Source organism: Hippoglossus hippoglossus, chromosome 7 (genome assembly GCF_009819705.1).
Source record: "Hippoglossus hippoglossus isolate fHipHip1 chromosome 7, fHipHip1.pri, whole genome shotgun sequence".
Lineage (NCBI taxonomy): Eukaryota > Metazoa > Chordata > Actinopteri > Pleuronectiformes > Pleuronectidae > Hippoglossus > Hippoglossus hippoglossus.
The window spans coordinates 19,361,084-19,382,999 of NC_047157.1; the positions used below are offsets into that span (position 1 = coordinate 19,361,084).

At 41.0% G+C, this 21,916-nt stretch overlaps 1 protein-coding gene across 4 annotated transcripts in view; it reads right to left on the reverse strand.

Annotated features, from left to right (window-relative positions):
• The window catches only part of slc12a5b (solute carrier family 12 member 5b), a 40,564-nt gene extending 18,884 nt beyond the window's left edge, over positions 1-21,680 (reverse strand). For all 4 annotated transcript variants that reach the window (XM_034590011.1, XM_034590008.1, XM_034590010.1 and 1 more), the window contains exons 1-3: positions 21,341-21,680; positions 1,794-1,897; positions 1,552-1,692 (exon numbers count right to left, since the gene is read on the reverse strand). In XM_034590011.1, the coding sequence (XP_034445902.1) occupies positions 1,552-1,692; positions 1,794-1,897; positions 21,341-21,395 (300 nt within the window). In that variant the 5' untranslated portion in view covers positions 21,396-21,680. The remainder of the gene's footprint in view (positions 1-1,551; positions 1,693-1,793; positions 1,898-21,340) is intronic.
• Positions 21,681-21,916: the final 236 nt, after the last annotated feature.

Sequence of the window (21,916 nt, forward strand, 5' to 3'; positions counted from 1 at the left end):
TGCTGTGTTCTTCGTATGTCAAAGCCAAACTCAGGAAAATGTCCGGACCCAATTTTCCGGACATTTTCCAGAGTCCATGTCTGAAAACAATTTAGTTTTTTACCTTTCTAGTCTGAGTTTCCTTTGACTGCTTTGATTGTTGGACTGTACTCTGTGGGTTTTGGATGTCTGCCAGCTCCCCTCTGGATTTGTTTGCTGTTTGAACTGCTCTCCCTGCTGTTTGACTCTTGTCCCTTGTTGTAAATCACACACTTTAAATAGGTCATCTCCCTTGTGTCTATTTGCACCAGTCGTTAAAGGATCAGACTATATCTCAGCTGAAAGGTGAAACCTCCTGGTGCTTGTTTAAAGCATGTATTGCACTCCTATCACCACCACTAACAGACTGTAATAAAGAGGAAAATTTATACAGTAGAACCACAGATATATATCATTTTATTTTATGTTTCATGCCTAAGACTCATTATTTTTTAGGTGCATTACTCCGGTAACAGCGAATGTAACCTTGAGTTAGACTCAAGCAGAAATGAGAAGCAGACCACAGAGGTCTGCTAAACTCACTTTGTAGCCTTGTGGGTGGTGGTGTGTGTAGGCGGGGTTAACCTTGATGGCAAAGTAATCAGACAACTGGTGAGAAAGCAACAGAATCATCCTTCACCGACAAATCCAAAATGCAAAAACGATGGGACATTTTTACAGCCAGTCACAGATTGAGGGCGGCGGCGTCGGCTGAGCTCCGGCTAATGAACGCAGTACCTGCATGTGGGGGAAGCACCTCTCTCTCTCATTACTCACCTCCTACATGCATTTTGAAATTAAAGGCAACAGCGTGCACCACAGGCAGGATTAGACACAACTAGCATGTCAAAATCTTCATGAGAGACAGTGGGGGGGGGGGGGGGGGGGGGGGGTGACAATCAGTTCAGGGCCAGACTACAGTCATGTCTGGGCTGCTGAGGTCATGTGGTGAGCTCTCTTACACCTGGGCATCTCTTGATACAGCTGTATTAAAATGACCCCAAAGTCAAATCACAAATCGATTATTTAATATTTGCTCATTTTCCCATATTCTCTCTCACGCCTATGAGATTAAGCAGGTCATGCACCAAACAGCCACTATTGGATTCTACTGTGGTATAGATTTCTATGCGTTTCAGTGGATGAATCTTAATGACTGTGATGCTTCCTTTTGACTCCATCATCTGATCAAAAATTCTAATCTGATTATGGTCAAACATTTGGAAGAGTTATGTCTCCATCAGCCTCAGCAGTATTTTGTGTTTAGCGCTACCAACCGTGCTAACACTTTAAATAGAAAAAGCTAAACATTACACCTGCTTAACATCAAAATTACGTCATTTGATGCAAACTGTACTTATATTTTTGAACTGCCAGAATCTCAACATTAATAAGAGAATTGATTTGATGAACACTGATCAATTCCCCCGACATGATGTTGAAACTCTTACATTTATATATTAAATAACACATGTAACCTCTGGGTCAAACCGCTGCAGTTTGAGTGTCACACTGTCACACACAGTACTTTACCTTGACAGGTTTTTTGGACGGACGCGCCCCCTCCTCATTATACTCTTCCTCTTCATGCTCTTTGCTTCCTGTTGGCAGATTGGAGTAATTGGCCAGACTGCTAAGCAGAGAGGAGACCATTGGACTGGTATCCATCTCCTCCTGTAACACACACACATGCAGAGAAACACAGTGATGACAACAGTAGGACGTGGTGTCACACTGGTACACCAGCATATTCGTATATTTGTTACTGCACCCACCTCAAACAGAGCCATGTTCTTGCCGTCATACTGCTGGCTCTTCTCCGCGTCGCTGGCTGCACTGCTGTTGATGAAAGGACTGCTCTCTTTGGGGTTACCATCACCTGAAACACCAAAGACACCAACCAGCAGATTTAGAGCTGACTCTTCATCTCTCACAGCAACACACACACACACACACACACACACACACACACACACACACACACACACACACACACACACACACACACACACACACACACACACACACACACACACACACACACACTATGGTGAGTGTGGAGAGAGTAGGTTTACAATCACGTTGTTCATTTGGTCTTTATTTGGGCTGAATAATTCATCTATAGCAGACGATTGACTGATTTACTCTGAGTTTGTGCTGTAACCAGGAGATTTATTGAGTTACTCTTAAAAACAAGCTTTTGTTCCCAATCCTTTGACCCAATCACATTTTTCAAATGAGAAATAACAAGGTGCTACCTGTGGCCTGTCTGTGTTTTGAATTGAATGATCCCTGGTTGTGCTCCCTGCCGTGCACACTCAGTAATGATTAATAATGTGTCACTTAGTAGCAGCAGAGATGGACTCGGAGTGATTTTTCTCCACATGAGTCCCAGGAGAGACTTTCCTCCGGCTGCTGCAGAAGATAATCTAAAAAGCCTACTGAAGTGCTTCAAAGCCACTTCACAGGCCTGAGCAAATTAAGACGTTATTTTTTAGCTTTGTTTTTTTATTCTGTTTTGAAATCCCAGCTGCTATTTTAACGTCTTCAACCTATGTCGGCACAGTGGAGCAAAAGAAAATCTAATTTTATGTGAATGTGTAGTGTTGTGAAAGTGAATTTCCCCTATCAGGGACGGACAACCCAACCAACCAACCAACCAACCAACCAACCAACCAACCAACCAACCAACCAATCAACCAACCGCCAGCCAACCAACCAACCGACCACAAACCAGCTAGACAGTCAGTAAGACAGCAAACCAACAAACCAACCATCCGGCCAGCCAGTCAGCCAGTATCATTTACATTGAGTCAATTTGCAGGCAACCTGGTGATTGCAAGTCTGATATTGACTTTTCTTGGAGACTTCAGGACCCACACCTCCCCTGCATTTTGAGAGTGAAGTGATAATACAGGACTATGAGCAGGTGGAAGAAACTGTCCTTGTGACTTGTTTTGTGTGTGATGCCACAACGAATCACAAACGTTCAAGAGAAACCCATTCAACGCTCAAGCAGTTCTAGCCAAGCCATGACATGTTCTGATTTCACAACCTATGCAGAAGTCACAAACCAGTAAATTCAAGTCCTTTGGAACAACTTTGGACAGTGAGCAGCTCAACTTTAATACGAGTCTGACAGTGTGGTATTTATGTTTGAATTCTGAGCATTTAGAAACTCTTTCATCACCGTGGCAAATCCCTTTACCTCAGAAACAACAAGAGCCTAAGCACCCTGCAGAATAATGGATGCATCAATTCGTCCCCTCTAATATCTCAGAGTGCAGTAACATTTAGCCTGTTGTAGAAAAAAGCAACATGAGGTGGCGACCTGTTGCTCCTGCTAGTTCAAAGCAGCACAATTTAGTTGAAGATTCCGATTCCCACCAGCTGCAGAACTATTACACAGTAATCTTTAAAGCAAAGAGGGGAGTCAAATGGCAGCTAAACCGCTCTCACACAGAAGATAATCCTTTAAACGACTGACCGGCCTCCAAAAGATACGTTGCCTGTAAAATTGGATTAAAAAAACCTTTCATTTTTATGTCGTTTTGAGTTTGCATGAAGGTTTAGATTTTTCATCAGCGTTCCATCAACACAAGTGCTGCTGGACTTTGGGAAATTTTTCAAGACCAAAGTTCTTTCATTTTCTTAAAGAAAACACTAGTAGTCCTAGTTGAAATGCCGTTGTTACAGCTGCAGTGTACGATTGCATCAGTTAGATTAATCTAAGATTAATCTAAGCAGAACTGACAGTAATAGAGATCGCTGTCTTATACCTGTTGTGATGAGTCAACTTTAACATTAAGACCGACAGCAGGTCTTTTACTTCTACTCGGAGATATGGTTCAGATTATGCCGGAGCACCACCTGAGTGTTCTGTAATCCATCCTGGTTTTTACATCTGCATTTAAAGCTCATTTCTGCTCTTGGCTTAGAGTGAAATCAGCTTTTAAAAAATTGCAATTTCACCATGTCATACTAAAAGCTGTTGTGTGTGTGTGTGTTTCTCTCTGTGCAAGTTTCCAGCATAGCATGTCAAACATATTTTCTATACAAGAAGTTCATATTCTCTCATGGGACGTACAAGTGAAAATGCGTCATCTCATACATCCATTAGCTTGACCCCCCCAGGTCGGACGTCATGTTTAAACCCAGAACTTTCTTGGTGTGAGGCAACAATGCGAACCACCATTGATCTGACACAACACACAAACACCAAACACCAAACAGTGTGGTCCTTGTTCTGGCTCTTTGATGAACTGCTCTATAACCGTTTCATGTTTCTCATGCAGCAGAGTCAGGGAATAAACAGCGATGGCTCTTCGCCGGCTGAAATATTTACAACAGGATGGAGATGATTACAGGTGTCTATTACATGTAAAGCTGAATTAGTAGAGCCTATACAAGATCATGTGTTTTCCCCCCTGTAATGTTAACAATAATCAACCATTTACAGGCTGCACAATAACAAATGTCAGTTGTGTGTTTCTGTCCTGGAAACCACACCTCCCTCCTCTTCCTTCAGTGCAGAGTCCGAGTGGAACCAGCCAGAGCCCTCACTCGAAAGACAACCACGAAGATGCAGAGTTGTTTAAAGTAAAGCCACAAAATACAAAAAAACAACACAAAAAACGGCTACACACATTGGAGTCTGTTTTGACGCTTTCTTGCTTCTTTGTAGGAACGGCGGGGGCCTTTTGCATGTCTGTGTCGGGGCTGCCCTTTTGTCCTCATGATTTTCTAACCTCATTATGAAGTGTTACAAGTCTGTCAATATTACATTAGGCTAATTTCAGTATTTTCCCCACTGTGCACATGGTTTCAGGTGAGATCTATGGTTACAGCAAGTGCGCCCAAAAATATGTTACATATTCTTATGTTCAAAGAAAGAACGGCATAAGTTATGAACATCTGGAGCAAAGCTGGAAGTCAGGTGATGTTATAAAGCCACGGTCTGCAGAGAAAGGAGGCTGGTGGTGAAAACATAAGACTATAACTGAGATGATGGCTCAAGTACAGTTGAGTTTACAGATACAACAATCTTTCCCTGACCTTGACAGTGTGTATTATTGTAACCACGATGAAAACAATAATGAAGTATTCATTTTAACACAAACCACCATGTTTCCCAAAACATAACGTTTTCTGTTTAACCCCCAACCAAACAATAACCCCAGTGTCGACACATCATAAAACCAGGAGACACTTTTTTGGACGACACAGACGACACAGATGATTGAGGCATCAAAATCAACAACATTTCTACACACAAAACCCATAATTTAAAGATTAAATTGAACTGAATTCAATATAGGAGAAAACAGTTTCACCAGAGCTGAGGAGTGAGGAAAATAAAGTTTCCATTGCTTTCTAATCAACAAAGAAACATGATGAGGTTCAGCTCTCTGCAAAACAAGAATCCTTTTTTTTACACCCATACAACCAACTGTCAAGAAGCCATAAGTGGCTCTTGTGCTAACATAATGTAACCACATGCAGAGGGATAATATTTCACTTCCAGGAAGAGAGGCCTTCTGGTACAGAACATGTGGAGACCCTCAACGCGCTGCATTCACCTTCCTCAGCTACATAAAAAGAGCGAATCAATGATCAGGGTTCTGATTCAGGCCAGTTCACCTCAACAGAGGGCATCAGCAAATAGCATCATTTGGTGTTAAATTTGTCAGAAGGTTTTCGTACAGTCACTTTAAAGTGATCGTGCACAAGTGAACAACTGTCTAGTGTCACTTTCATCCAATTAAACCAGCTCTTTACCGCTCTCTTCATAAATCCTCTTCCCTGAGTGGAAAGTTCGTCTTTCTCCCTGCGAGGCCTCAGCTGTTTGAAACCGTTGCTGCTTCACTAAGGTTAACTTTGCATAATGTTCTCCTGCAGGTTGACTTCTGTTTCCTCACAGACATGTGCATTCAGGACCAATTGGCCTGCTGCGATGCACAGTGAAGACCTTACAGTTGAAAGTAAAGCTGTTACTCTTAGTCTGATAAGTTGTCTATATGACAACAAGTAGCTAATTTCACCTGTCGTATAACTACAACTATGATTTATGACATATGCTGATGACACAACTTGATATTTAGCTTTGACAGCCTTTATCCAAAAGGTTCATTGTTTTTCACTGGATAAAGAAACGAGTGACTACACTGACGTTTTGCAGCCCTATTTTGATCATTGAATCATCAGTAATGTTCTCACCCCTGTACGTTTGTGTGTTTGTTGGTTTCTATGCTTGTTTGTAAGCAGGATTATGTCAAAACTATTGAACAGATTACCACAAAACTTGTCATAAGGATGTGGTGTGGATCCATTTTTTTTTAAGGGGATATTCTGATTTCTCAGAGAATAATTCATGAACCTTGATGAAAAAAATAAGCATATTATTAAGGGGACTGTTGGGCATTGTATGGAGTGACATTCCAGGTCCAAAAACCTGACGACTGTGCTGCATCTCTTTTGCATCTGTTTTGACCACAAATTACAGGAACCAAACATTGTGCATCATATTCATATACATATAATAACTTCCCCATGCTTACACATATAGAACAGGCCTGGGTGTTACCCTCCCCAACCTCCCAGTCTCCATACTCGTCTAACCACATCAAGGCATGGTTTGCAAAGCTATTAAAGGCACTGCGGTGTCTATCAGACATGTTTACTCTCAAAGGTTTGAGCCAGGCTAATGTCATCAGTCAATGCAATGTTACTATAGCTTTACAGTTTCTTCTCCAATAACAATTATGGCCTAATATATAATCCAGATTCTGTATATATATTTTCTACAGCTGTATTCTCTGTAGCACTTTGATGCATCTCTGCAGAGGACACAAATGCAGCCCACATTTAATGCAGAGGTAATCCTTCAAACATTTAGTTTGAAGAACTGGGGGCTGTAATACAGGCAGGGAAACATAATTACAGTCTTTGTCTTGCTCTACATGAGGATTTAAGTTTGAGCTCATGAAAGGCAACAAAAATGTAGCTTTGCCATTATTTCAAAAATGGTTTTAATAGCGATTTAGATAATCGTCCTATGAAACAATATTACTTGTAGCCTTTGGGCTCCATTTATTATCATTGAACCTTGTAAATAACTTCCTTTACACAACACAGATGAACAATGGGCTGGGAGATTAAACAGTGTTGAAACTGACCTGGAGAGTCCTGCGACAGAGAAGCACTAAAAGGTTTATCGGTTTATTGATTTATTTTCAGGTATAAAAGCTTCAGACAAATGTGAATATCCACAAAACTGGAAAGTGGAAAGTGCTTAAAGGTTCAGTGTGTAGAATTTAGTGGCATCTAGTGGTGAAGTTGCATATTGCAACCAACCCTATGCCAGAAGGTTATGCAGATAGGTGAAAGGTCCTCTCTAGCGCCACAGTTTGGTTTGTCTACCCTACAAACATGGCGGTACAACATGGAAGAGGACCCGCTCCATATAATAGATATAAAGGGCTCATTCTAAGGTAAGAAAAACACAATGATTCTCAGTTTCAGGTGATTATGCACATATAAACACATAATATTAAACATTTTAATCCGTTTTGACCCCTAGATCCTACAAACTTTATTTTACCTGTTCAAGCGAGAGGAGAATATGAACAGAAAGGATCTCAATATGGACAATGGAGACACATGTTGATAGCGAGCGTACATGGAGTCTCAAAGACAGAGGTTGTCTGACCTGATGTTGTGTACTTCTGGTCCAAGGAACTCTTCACCTTGATATTAATACTAAATAGTCAATAGCAGTCATGCACTCTGAAGTCCCACTATTCACTTCTCTGGACTGTACCAGTGAGTCGCTCACACAGTGAAGTGGATCGACCTCCATATTTTGTGATTGCGAACAAAGCTATTGCAAATCTTAAAGTCTGAGTCACAGGTTGGATGAAATACTTCTTGACTTGAAAAGTAAACCAAAGAATCCAGGACACTATCCAACAGCAAGATATATATATAGAGTCTGCAGACCTTCACCTGGAAAAAACACCAGTCAGATGGTGTCAGCAACAGGCTCATTTCAGTGCACACAAATTAAATTCATTCATCATCTCAAATACACAAACCAAACCAAAAATACATTTGCCAGCAATTGGTTGAAATGATACAACAGGGCCCTCTATCGACATCCTATAAAAACACATTTACAAGCTAGAAGGTTTTTTTTATAGTGTTCGCCAAGGCTCTGTCCAGGTTAAATAAGATGAGAAAAAAAGAAGATCCTGGATCCAGATCTGCTAAAACATTTCACGGGTTTTTCTCTGCGTCATGTTCCATCATGGAAATCGGTTTAATAGCTTTTGAGTAATCCTGCTGACAGACAGACAAACAAACACATAAATGGCAATGAAAACATTGGCAGAGGTAAACAGTCACACATTACACGATGTTAATCCTATAGCCTTTAAAAGGTAAAATAAGGCACCAATGGCATTTAAAACATGCTGAAGACATATTATCTACAACCCTCCAACTGTGTCTATAAGAAGAAAAGTGTTTGGATAACTAAATTCAGGACATTTGGCATGGGGGGGGGGGGGTGGGGTGATTAAGGAAAAACCCTCCACCTCGAGTCATGATGCTTGCGGTTGCCTCACTCTTACAATTTGGAATTTTTGAGGCAAAGAGTCAAGCTAAGTAGAGCGAATACCTCTACTAAGGCCCAACAGTCCCCTTAATTCAATAGAGCTGCATCAAATAACCCACACTCATCAATATCAGTCCACTACATGTGCCTGATTTTTTTCATTATCAAGATCCACGAATCATTTCCTGAGAGATTAGTGAAATAATATAAAATTCACCATCTCATAATGTTGAAGAAAATAATTTAATAAAATCCTGGATCAGAGGCGGATCTGTGCCAAAATTGAATGGGTTCTTTCTTGGCCGAGGTTTCATCCTCACACCAAATTTCATGAAAATCTGTATTTTTTTCCTATTATTCTGCTAACAGACAAATCACATTGTTTCTCAGTTGAGTGCAAACCTTCCCCAAGGCCCAACAGTCCCCTTAAGTTCAATCACGCTGCACCAAATTGCACACACACAGAAATTAGTTCCCCGATATACCTAAAGTCTGAAGGAATCCATGAATTATTCCCTCGTAAATCAGTAAAAAATGATGAAAAATGCCAATGTTAAAGAAAGAGTTAAAAAATATTGGGATCCCCACCTCAATCTGGAGCCACACCATAATTCAGTTGGTTCTTCCCTGATCCATACCGCATCCTTCCACCTAGTATCGTGGAAATCCGTCATGTAGTTTTTGTGTAATCCTGTTAACTAACCAAAAAACAACCAAACATAACCTTGTTGGCTGATAATGTTTGAGGGAGATCTCTGTGTCGCGTTAGTCCGACCAAAAACACAAACAAACACATGCAAATATCTTAAGTAGAAAGAAGAAATGTCCCAAATGTACCCCCACTTGTCCCTGGACACAAAACCTTTTTTAACAACAGATAATATTTCTGTCTACGTCACTGTTTGAGTCTCTGGACCGACAGTTATGACCCTTTTGATAAGAAGCAATGGACCCAGAAGGATGGAGATCTGATCTTGTTTATACTGATGCCACCGCAGCAGGCAGACCTGTGAAAGGCGGAGGGCGGTGCAGATTTGTACCCTTGATGTGACATGGCTATTACAAAATGGTCAGTTTATACCGGCTTTTAAAAGCTTAATAGGACGTGGGCTCAAGGGGATTATGCAGCAGCTGCTGGAGGCCACAAAGACAGGCAGAAATTAACTTTAGCAAGTGAGAGCACTGCACCAATCAGTGGCACAGCAAACTCATAATTACATCCACCACATACCTCGTTCATTTTCACCTCGCCTGCTGCAACTGAGGAATTAAAGCTAATTCCATGAAGTCATTTGTTTAATTTAAATCTGTCTCCTCTCTCCGCCTGCATCCTGCCTGGCTGTGTCTCTGGCTCTCTAGCTTAGACTGCCACACTGAAATGTGACGCTTCCGGCCAAAACACACATCAAATTCAAATGTTTAACTTTCCATTAAGACAGAGAATGATGGAATGATGAGTTGAGGAATGATATTGTATTTTCTCCAGCAGGGGAAACATTAAACGGTGAATTATGGAACGGTAAAGTCATAAATATCCAGTGTGTAAATACGAGTGGAAATTTATTTGAAACAGAGCAGTCACATCTAGCCACTAGCTGCACGGGATGTTGATCTGTCTGTGGATCCGTCAAGAAAGAAATATCTCAACAACTACTGGATGGAGGCATTCACATTTCTCATGTTTCCCAGAAAATGATTGGATGACCTACGACAGTGTACCAGGGTCATTTTACATGCAGAGCCTGGAAAGAGGTTGTACATTTTTTTTCCCTCGACAATCCAGCAGATTGTTGTTATGACATTTTAGCCTGGACTAAAGAAGTGAACTGAACAACCATCCATAGCTTTTCCATAGGCAATAAAAAATGTGTAATTTGTCTTTTTTGAAATTGATGAATGTTCCTCCTTCGACGTTGCCATAAAAACATCCAAAGTCTCTGAAAGAAAGCACGTCGCCTCCCTGACCACTGCCACAGCCCTGCTCAATAAGTGAAATAACGTGCACCACTCCCTCTCTTTAATGGTTAAACTCAGGGGTTAAAGCGGGTTAAACTGTCACTAAGTTTGAACGCTCTGATGTTGCCTGCAGACACTTCAGGGCTTTAATTCTATTCACTCGGGCTGTCAGTGATAAGATAAGGAGGATGGATGGGAGCAGCGGGGCAAAACTCTGTATCTATCTGTATAAACTTTATCTGTGAAATGACCGCCTCTCTAATCTGACAAGATGCTATTGACAGACTGATTACAGCTAATGCCAGACTCAGAGGGAGTGAAGGAGTCACAGGCTGCTGATAGGTCTGACATGTACTCAGCTGGGGTTATTACATACTGATTACATACTCCCTCAAAAAGTGAGGATAGCGATACAACAGAAAAGCAGAAACTCCTCTGATGATATGAGCAAACATTATCTGTTCGATTATTATTTGTCATTTTTATTTCATAAAAAATCCTATTTCACCATGTTTCTGTCTCTCTTATGTTTTTCTTATAGTTATGTAAACATGCAATTTCTTTTGAATTCCTTTGTGCAGAGAGAATAAATTAGCAAGTTATTTCCTTCCTTCTGAATTCCACTGATAAAAACAATCAAATGAAGTCAACCACGCTCAGTCTCTCTTCATACCCTAACGGTTTGCCCGCTGACAAGAGCAAACTCCACATGTTGCCTTTAACAAGCTTGAGGACTTGATTTAGTTACTTTGTAAAAATGTGAAAATGTTTTTGACAGTTTATGGGATTTATGGGATGTGATGTTTGAAATTGCCAAAAAAAACCTTTGTCAGTGTTTTGACATTTTCTCCTTATGCACGAGCACTTTGACCAGTTTTCACCTGGAGTTTGTATCAGAGAGAAACAAAATATCCCTTTTGAAGGCACACATGAGATTGGTTCTTTCTGTTACCGACTATAGTTTCACTTCTCCATTATGGTGATGAATGGGCAAACATGGGTACCACATTAATAAAAGTTCAGAATCTCTGGCGTCGCTCCACTTCCTGTTGTGCCTTGATATCAAATCCAAGTAAGATCCGGTTCAGAAGACGCCTTAAAATTGTCCCTTTTCTGAATATTTATGTAGAAAAGGTAGCACATCTCCTCGTACTCAAAAGGTGGAAATAAAGTCGTAGCTTCAAAATCAAAATTAGAAAAAACAGACGAGTAAACAGCCAGAGGAGCGTCAAGCAGACGTCTTCCCCCCCAAACGGCCTCAGAACCACCAATACGTTTTCATTATCTGCCTTTGAAAATGACTGTAGCCCGAGAAGATTTTATTGATTTTATGGTTTAATTAGAGCAGGAATTTTGGGAAATATATTTGTTAACTCAGCCATACAAGGCGCCATTTCAAGCTGACGAACTCTCCAACCTCCCCACACACAGCGCAGAGTGTCATTTCGGAAACATTTAGCCCGTCTTAAGGGAAAATCATGGTCGAGGCGTTCTTTTCATAGCATTACAGTTTCAAATTTTATAGAAAATAAGGACAAAACCTCATCCACGGACAAGTTTTTTTAGTAATCAGGACAAGTAATCAGCCCCAGTATGGGGCTGATTCATATAGTCACTGACTCAATGCTTTGATTTAAAGTAGGGATGTTCTGCCTGGCACCAGTGTTCACACTTTATAAGTTTAGTTCACTTATTGTTCATTGCTTTAATGAAGTTTTAAACCAAGATGATAAACCTAAAAAATAAAGTTCACGATCATGTCTCCTGTTTTTAAAATGACTGGCTCTATCTGCAGCTGGACCTCCCGTAAGAATAATTTGATATATTCTATAATTTAGAGGCATTTCCACCCTTTTTTCACCTTGTGCTCATGTGTTTCCCCTTAACACTTGTGTGTTGTTCGTCACGTCTGTCATACCTGCCCCCGCCGGCACTCCTGTGAATCATCCATCAACCGCGCAGCAGGATTTAAAACCCACATCTTCACATTGGTGGTGCTAAGGTTACATTTTTGGGTGAACTATCCCGATAAGCAATGTGTCAGAAAGCACAAAAACTCCTGAAGGTACCATGACCTGGACGACTGAGAATCGTCACAGATATACAGGTATCTTTATGCAGAAAGTACAAAGATAGATGCAATGGAAGTTTTATCTAGCCTGCATGTACTGTTTTCAAAATCATGTTTAAATTGCCAGCATGTTTCCATGCCAGCCACATGGCAGGTGCTGTAAACACTTGGGTGCTGATGTACATTATTGTTCTGATGTTTTTTGGTGATTGGTGAACAGCTTTCCTTGCATTATCGCCCCCTTCTGGTGTGTGATTGTTTATTTTTTGCAAAGAGATCAAAAACCTGAGCATGTTCAATGAAAGCATGTTCATGCACAACACTACCTCTCACACAGATCATAATCTAACTTCCTAAACTTCTTAAACACTGCTCTCCCCTTTCCACAATAATCTGTAGAAGGAATTTTAAAACAATCTGCAGCTTCTTCAGTATTTGTAAAAAAACAGGAAGCTTTATTTTCGAAAGCAGCCAGAAATAAAAGCATCTGCTCCATTTGCCGACCGACGGTGGATGAGAATGTCGGTCTGTTAGTCATTGCACCACTTTTAGTCAAGACCAAATTTTCTCAACAACAATTCAGTGGGGTTGCCATGACATTTTTTTCTTATTCCCCAGAGGATGAATCCCAAACTTAAATGATTGATTACATGCAGTAAATAAAACAAAAGATAAAATCTCAGATGCCTGGTGTTTCATTTGCTCAAAGTCGTTATGTGTGTGTGTGTGTGTGTGTGTGTGTGTGTGTGTGTGTGTGTGTGTGTGTGTGTGTGTGTGTGTGTGTGTGTGTGTGTGTGTGTGTGTGATGGCTATATATATAATTTTATCACCAACAACACATGACATATGTCCACTTGTATGTAAACGTGGGTGTATTTATTAACCTGTCAGCAGATCATTCAAGTAAAAAAAAGCTGCCGCAGAAAAGCCATACCAGCCTCAGCAATTCCAGATGTGAGGCTTTTTCGTGTTAAACAAAACAAAATAAAAGCCTCTGAAATCAATTCACACATCTGCTGCTCCGACACATACGAGCGTGATTACCAAAGAGAATAGCTTTCAATTACTGGCGGAAATTCCCGGCAGCTGATGAGACCACTCTGTTCCTGTTAGTTAACGTGTTTGTAAACGAGCAGAGGCTGGATGTGTTGAGGAGGTGCAATGTGATAAACAATCAACACAACATCCAACTCAAAATAGCCCAAACTCAATGCAGGTAGAGTGTAAACACTCTGTATGTTTGCCACGGCTCAATTAAACAGATTTATTTTGTAATCTGATTATCCGTTTGTTGGAGCCAATGCAGTGTTTCCCTCAGCCTGGAGAAAAGTGTCCTGAAATAATGAGCTGATGCTGCAGAAGAGTCACACCCACGAAAGAATATAACAGTTTTCTACTTTAGACTGTGAGGTGGCAGCCTTGTTGGCAGATTTAGTTACTGAGCCAGAATATAAATAATTCTATAAGCTAGCTGAAGCTATATAGCATTCAGATACGCGAGGTATGAAACTTCTCATTTAACTCGCATGTTTTCACATGTGATAATAAACTTTTTATTTAAAAATGTAATAAAATTCTTTGGCCACCTGGGGTCAGTAGAAACAAGCCATGAACCACAGACTGTATATGTAAAGATGTACTGCAAGACTGCTGCCCTAAAGTGAAGCCAAAATGCCTCGATCACCACCTGGTGGCTGGCTGCAGTACTGCTCATAAAACCTGCCTCCTCCATGTTAGTGATCATACATGGACCAAGTTTAAAAATCAATTGGCAGGGTTCATATCCGGGATATTTTGGCTTCATTTCTGGATAGTGGAAGGAGGTAGAGATGCATCGTCCATCTTTTTATACATGTCTAAGAATTAAACCTGTAATTACTACTTTTTGGTCGCTTGGGGCAGCAGAAACAACTTGTAAACCAAAAAATTAAGTTAATATGGTGTACTAGTTCGCAAGCATTTGCATTTTTACAGGTTCAGCAGATATGAGCAACATTAGTATTCATTTAGAGTCGTGTTTCTGTCAACCTAAACAATATAAATCCAATCATCACGGTCTCTTAGAGAGAATAATTTGGCTGATAAATGCTCCACTATATTCACCAGCTGTCTGTCTGTCATCTTATACTGAGCAGCTGTTGTACAAAGTTTTCTTTAGATGTTTCCAACCAGGTGAGAGTGAACCAAAGCAGTAAGTCTGTGAGCCAGAAAGCTAAACAGTGACCAGAAACTTGATATGAGCTCAGTAATGCCGAGGGAAATTGTAGATTTGTGTGATAATTATTTCATTCAGGACCACTGGGATATTTCCTAGTGACCAACAAAAATAAAACAGGCAGGAAATTGTTCACATCCCTCTTAGAATTAACAAATCAGGCGTGACCCACTCTCACAGCAATGTCAAAATTTACATCATCACATCTCCCAGGGACGTGCGCTGTCAGCAAAAAGCAATAAATGCACTGATAAATGGTTGTAGCTTATGTTGAAATTCAGTGAAAATGTGTGGAAAACTTTTTTTGGATGGTCTTGATATCTTGATGCTTGAATATAGAAATAATGAACAAGGAAACAATTGAGCTAACTCTGTAGGTCATCAACTTAGCTGTTCGGCTGAGTACTTATATTTAAAAATACATTTTCCTGATGTTTTTGACTCGCTTGCTGCTGCCATTTCCGTTTTGAAAAAGTTTTTCCCAGAAGCGCAATGACTCATTGGACATGTTGGGCTGGGAAGGATCCACCTGGAGGAGCCTTCGAATTTGGACAGTCTTGTCACGCTGCTGTGATGCAATCGGTCTTCAAATGCAGCCTCCTCAGGATGCGGCCCGCAAATTGAAACACAGCTGCAGCCCCTCTAGAGAACGTCCAGAGGATCTCCAGAGTTCAGTGCATGTCTGAAAGCAGCTTTAGTGTGTTTTTGTTCCTGCCTGCCAGCATCGTCAACTTGTCTGCTTGTAAACCTGCCTGTTTCACATTAAATCCCCTTAACCACATCAGCCTGTCTTTACATTCAGGTCCTTTCCTTATGTTCCTGGCCTTGCTGTTACATCATGTCAAGCAGGTTATTAAAAGAGTTGATCTGAAGTGCTGAAGAGCTGTGATGGAGGTGGTTGCACTTCACAATAACACACATGCATTAACCACATTGAATTTGATCAATCTGTAAAAATGTGCAGAAGATGTCAAGACCTTCTTAATCCAACTTCCTCACGTTGACCTTCTCACCCTCTATTGATTAAAGTCAGTGTTGTGACACACTCTTTCTTCAATGCTCAGTAATTGAAGAGCCACGGACAATACGTCGGAGGATTACTGACAATCACTGACATGGTTTGTCTGCTCTGTGCCAGTTTATTAAAGCTGTGCATCAGCTGAGGATACATCAATGAAATTACCAGGAAGCAGTAATATTTAAAAATCCTCTATACAGGCAGCTTTACATAATGCAGCGCTCCTCTGCAATGAGATAATACCTGATACACAGATATATGACTGCTCAGGTCAACTACAGCTCAGACAAACCTACAAAAGACAAACCACCAACTGGACAAACACTGGACAAACACTAACCGGGAAGAAGGACACAATATCCTGGTTATGAACGCTGCCATCTTGCTCATTTGGAACCAGAGTCTGCATAGTAGTGATCAAGGAATGGAGCCTCCATAGCAAGGTCTCACTAATACATGCACTCGACCAATCACAAGTCAGTCAGAAAATACACGTCCCATAAACCATTGCAAATGATCCCTTTCCAATGATCTCCAGCTGCTTCATCTTGAATCTAACCTCGTAGTGATTTTCCACCCCTTTGGACAATCTTCTCGTTGACTCTAAAAAAATGCGGTAGGCATTAGAAAAGGGAAATCGTTGTTGCTCTGTGGTAAAAGTAACGTAAAGATCCAACATTATTTTCATTGTTCTTATAAACATTAGCTGACAGCAAGCTCCACCAATCAGAGATGTTGCTTCTACACCCGAGGATTATGGGGAGTATTTCTCCTTGACATCACGGATAAAACATGATTTTCAATAAACACAGTTGATATCATATCATATGATTTGTGACTTCTACCGGAGCATGTAACATGGCTACACAGCCTCGTAGCTCGTGGTAAGCCTACGGTGGATGGTTACAATATTACAGCTCCAGAAGGTTGTAGATCACCTCCTCGACATTCACAGCTGCTCCATCATTCTATCCCCCGAGGTCCGCAACCTGGCTGTCATTCTTGACCCTTTCCAATTCCACATCAAATCGACACCAAATCCGCCTTCTTTCATCTCAAAAACATTTCCAGACACTCGCAGACTCTGTGACAGAAACCCTCCTTCATGCCTTCATCACCTCCCGCCTGGATTACTCTCCTCAAACACCACCTGCTCACTAAGGGCTTGGCCTCAGTTAACGCTCCACCCTGCTATTTATTTCTATCCTGTTCTGTGCGAATTACTTTCTTATCTTTTTTTCCCCTCTTTTTTCTCAAAAGGTGCTGTATAAATTCAAGCTATTATTATTATTATAATAATAGCGGATAATTTAAATCTGATGAATGATGCTGTTGAGGTCTATTAAGGAAGGGAAGGTAATCAACAAAGGGAAACAGGACAAAGGACGTAAAGTAAGAGAAACACACAAGGAGACAAGTTTCAAAATAAAACAGGAAGTAATGAACTCAAAGTGCACAAATGTAAATATAAAAACCAAACACAAGGAAAACGTCATAGTCAAAGTTGATAAACACAACGATTCCAACAGAAGATCAGCGAAGGCTCCAGACAGTCATAATGCTAACCTTCACCTGCAGCTCCATGTGTAACAGACAGTGTGTTATATAACGATCTTCCCATCCAAACCCCAGTGAGCATTTTTTTCCTAAAATTTCAAACTATTCCTTTAAAGTTCGTCAGATATCCGATGCCCCTCCTGCCCTTTGTAACACAACTGCAGCGGGCTGAGCTGGATCTAATCTGCTGGCCAGATGTGGCCTGCTCATCCTCCTGGTGTTTGAATCTGAATCAATTTGTCTGATTGTCAAAACAATAGAAAACCTATCAGGGAAACTGCAGCAGTTATTTAAAGCTTAAGCATCTCAGCATGGATGGAATATGTGACAATGGCAATTTTGCTTCAGTGGTTAATTTTCTTTTTAGTCAGTTCTGTCTTTGTGGTCTTTTTTTCATCTCTTTTTTGTTGTGCTCCTATTGTGTCACTTTAAGTCATTTTGCATGTTGAGTATCGTTGTAGTTGTCGTTCTTTGTATCTTTGACATTGTTCTGAATCTCTCACTGATCATTTTACTTTGTGTGTGTCTGTGTGTGTGTGTGTGTGCAGGCACGTCCATCCAAGGTTTAATGTCTCACTTTGAAGAGGCTCAAGGGGGCAATTCCACACCGTCCGCCCCAAGACATCCACCGATCAAATCAAGGACACGTTACAATTAGAAGCATCTGCTGCTCTGTGAACAACCCTTTAAAATAAACAGTGGTGAAAATTAAGCTTTTTTAATGTACATTTGTCTTAATTCATCCAATTCAGTTTCATAATAAAATCCTCACCTCTGAGTCTGCATTACTCACATACGTTGCCATTAGTCTCCATGCTTGAATCGATCATGTGCTTTTATAGAACTGCGAGCCAAAAATCAACAATTACCAGCGGCTACAGCTCAATTGTAAACTCCGTAAAACATGGAGTAGCTTTTACAGATTAACCGTCATGGTCAGTATTAGTGTGTTTTTCCAGCCTGAGCTTGTATCAGCTGCAGCCTCACATTTCTGTTCTCCACAGACAGGGGTGGAACCCGACATGATGTCATCCAACTGCCTCAAGTAATGGCGTGTCGAGGTTTCTGAAATAGTTTTCTGGTTATCGGAGTTATCACAACCTTTCTGTCACCTCCAATCAGTCCGACCATCCTCCTCTGACCTCCCTCATCCCCCGAACTCCTGCTCGTTGTTTACACACCATTCTGAGTAAAAACCTTAGAGACGTGTGAAAATGTGAAAATGTGAAAATCCTCGGAGATCAACAGGTTCAGAAATTCTCACACCAGCTGTCTGGCTCCAACAACCGTTTATCCAACGTCACATATGTTCCCCATTCTGATGTTTGGCATGAACAATAACTGACCTGTATCTGCATCATTTGTCGAACTGCACTGCTGCCCCCTGATTGGTTAACATGTAGGTAAACAGGTGTTCTTATGAAAGTGCTCTTTAAGCTCGTATTTACCATGCACCTACAGGTAAGTCAACTCTGACTATATCAAAGTCCCTGTAAGTAAGACCAGGCCCCAATCTAAAGGAATGGGGAGAGAGCTACAACCACACTAGAATGTCACCTATAGGAGGGTGATTACCTCGGCCAAGGCCCAACCAGCCTCTAAAATTCAATCAAGCTTCACCAAATTTCACAAACTCATAGATATCAGTGGTGGACATCCGTTGAGTTGTTCTTGTGAAGTCTTGCTTACAAACAAACAAACATAACTTACAAACAGATGGACAGGGGGTAAAACCTAACCTCATTGGTTGAGGTAATAATACAGATAAATACAAAATGAATGTATTCAATCACCATTAAAATACGATAAAACCTTCTGAAAAACTTTCTTCCAACAGGTTATTTCAGGTTACCTTCTTTTGTTGCTCAATCCCACCAGAGCATTTCAGTACATTATTGGTTTCATGGAAACACTACTCATGGAAACACTACAGCTTCATTCCTTCCTCATCATCAAGACCACACAGCACTGATTTGTACACACACACTATTATTTCTGCCTTTGCATTCCCCCTAATCACTGATTACTTCCCCCTGAGAAGACGTGAATGTGTCACAGCTCTGGTTGAATGACGAACAGCTCTCAGAGAATAGGGGAGGGTCACTGCAGCCTGAATTTTCTCCTCAATATAATGTTATTGTTCTTGTGATCCAATTTTCTGCCCTAATCCTTTCAAACAACAGGCCCAGGGAGGAATGCCAATACAATACAACAGAGAAGAGGAAAGTCCTCCGGCAACAGAAGAAGTTTTTGTCCTGCAATTACACATTAGACTTGGCTGCACATGTGTGGATTTCCAAATGGATTATATTCTGATGTTTAACCCCAAAAAATCCACTTAATCAACTTACAGCACGGGCGGATTCCTGAATTGACATTTGTGTTCACAGATGGAATTATAACATTATTACCAGAATGACACTCAGAGATCACAGACTTCCACTGAGGCCCAACAGTCCCTGTATGAAACCATATGATTTCACAAGATCCGGGTTTTCATTTGGATCAGCACCAAATTGCTTATCTCTCCTAAGATGACTAATTGATCTCATCAAGATCCATGAATTATTCTGTGACAATTCAACAAAGATCTTGAAAAATGCCCTAAATCTCACAATGTTTAGGAAAGAGCGAAAAAATCTGCCCCTCGATCCAGAGCCACATTTAACAATTGAATGGTTTCTTTCCTGACCAATACCACATCCTTCCACCATCTTTCATTGTAATCCCTGGAGTCATACAACAACAATGATCGCAACTAATGTTTTTTTTCCTGCAGGTTATTTTCTTTATTAAATAATTATTTGTTAAGTGTGTGTGTGTGTGTGAACGTGATAACCTTTTTTCTCTGTTTGTGTGCAATCTGCCTATTATCCAGCTTCAAAATAATGAAGTGACCAGTCATTGGTCAGTGTATGATCACATGATTATCCAGTGTGCAGGTGGAAATAGTTGCAAATGTGCAAACTGATGCTGAACTGATGTGAAAAAAAGACATGAACATGGGCAAGAGGTACCATACCTTTTATTGATCTTTTATTTTATTCTCTTTTTTAGTTTTGAATTTTGAGCTCATGTAATCATTATAAAATTTGTAAAAAAAACAACAAATCCTATGATCCAATTTATTGTAGCTTTTGCATTTTTATGCCATATTAAAATGTGCATGTTTGAGTTCAGAAAAGCACATTTCAGAAGTAGCAGAAACCTGTGCATTTTCCTTGACAACTAAATAAAAAACCCATGTTACCATTTGTTATTTATAGTCACAAACTACAGGATTGTCCACTATAATCATAAAATGACTTTTTCTGCTCAGAGCCAAGCTCTCTGAACATTATGAAACATTATGAGATGCAGATTTTACCCCTGGGTGAGATCTTCTTTATGGGGGGGAGGGACATGAATGAGTTTGAGAATGCATTGTCTGGGCTGCACTCACTCCGCTGTTTAACCTTTTTGTTGAATGCAGAAAGTGTTGGTGACATGGGGGATTTGAATCTTCAAGCACAGGATGAATATAGATATCTGGGAGGAGCGGTGTGTGAGAGCTGAAGCAGTGGTGCTGTGGATCAAACAGATCCGTCACTGGAGCCCATCCACCTGTTTCCAATCTCACAGCATATGGAGCATTCATATTTGAGTCTGACCCAAACCCGAACACTGAAAGAGTTTTCAGGTCCAAGAGTTTCCTCTGATTATCTCTGCCTTGCAAATGCAGATGCAATTTTGCAAGGATTAATCATTTGTCTCTACATCAATGAAATGACATAATCTTGTTTCCCTAACTTTCCCATACTCCTACGTGTGCGCTCACATGCTTTCACTTCATCTGCAAAGTGATGCCTCACACTCCTCTCTCATCAGCCTGTGGCAGGTTTCGTCACTCACCCTGGCTGTTGGGTCCCCCCTCTCCCTCCTCGCAGTCTGTTATGTTGTTCAGCATCCTCTCTCCTCCTCGGGCTGTGCACACGGAGCACGGCTCTTTCTGAGAAAAAAAAAAGAGAAAAGCTCCTGTTGGGCTGGAGCCAGCAACAAGACGGACTTTACTTTTGCTTCCTGATGCCCCTTTCCTCTTCCTTTCCCAGTCTAAAAAAAAGCAGTATCCTCTTTTTTATGTGTCTGCTGTGTGATTCCCTCCGTCTCTCTGCGGGAGGAGGATGGAGAGACTGAGAGCGGCTGCGGGGGAGAGTTGATGATGGTGCTCGCTGTCACTCACATGCACGGTCTCAGTCCCTGTGCACCACTCACCCCCCTGTCAGTTTAAGCCCGATGACTACATTCATCATGTATTCAGAAGGTATTATCCCTCTCCTCCCCCCTCCCTCCCTCCCTCCCTCCCTCTCTCCCTCTCTCTCTCCCTCACGCATGTTCATCATCATCATCCATCTCATCATGAGAGAGGGATGGATGGAGAGGGATTGAGAGACAGATGAAAAAATGCTGCCTCCTGAGAATAAACATCTA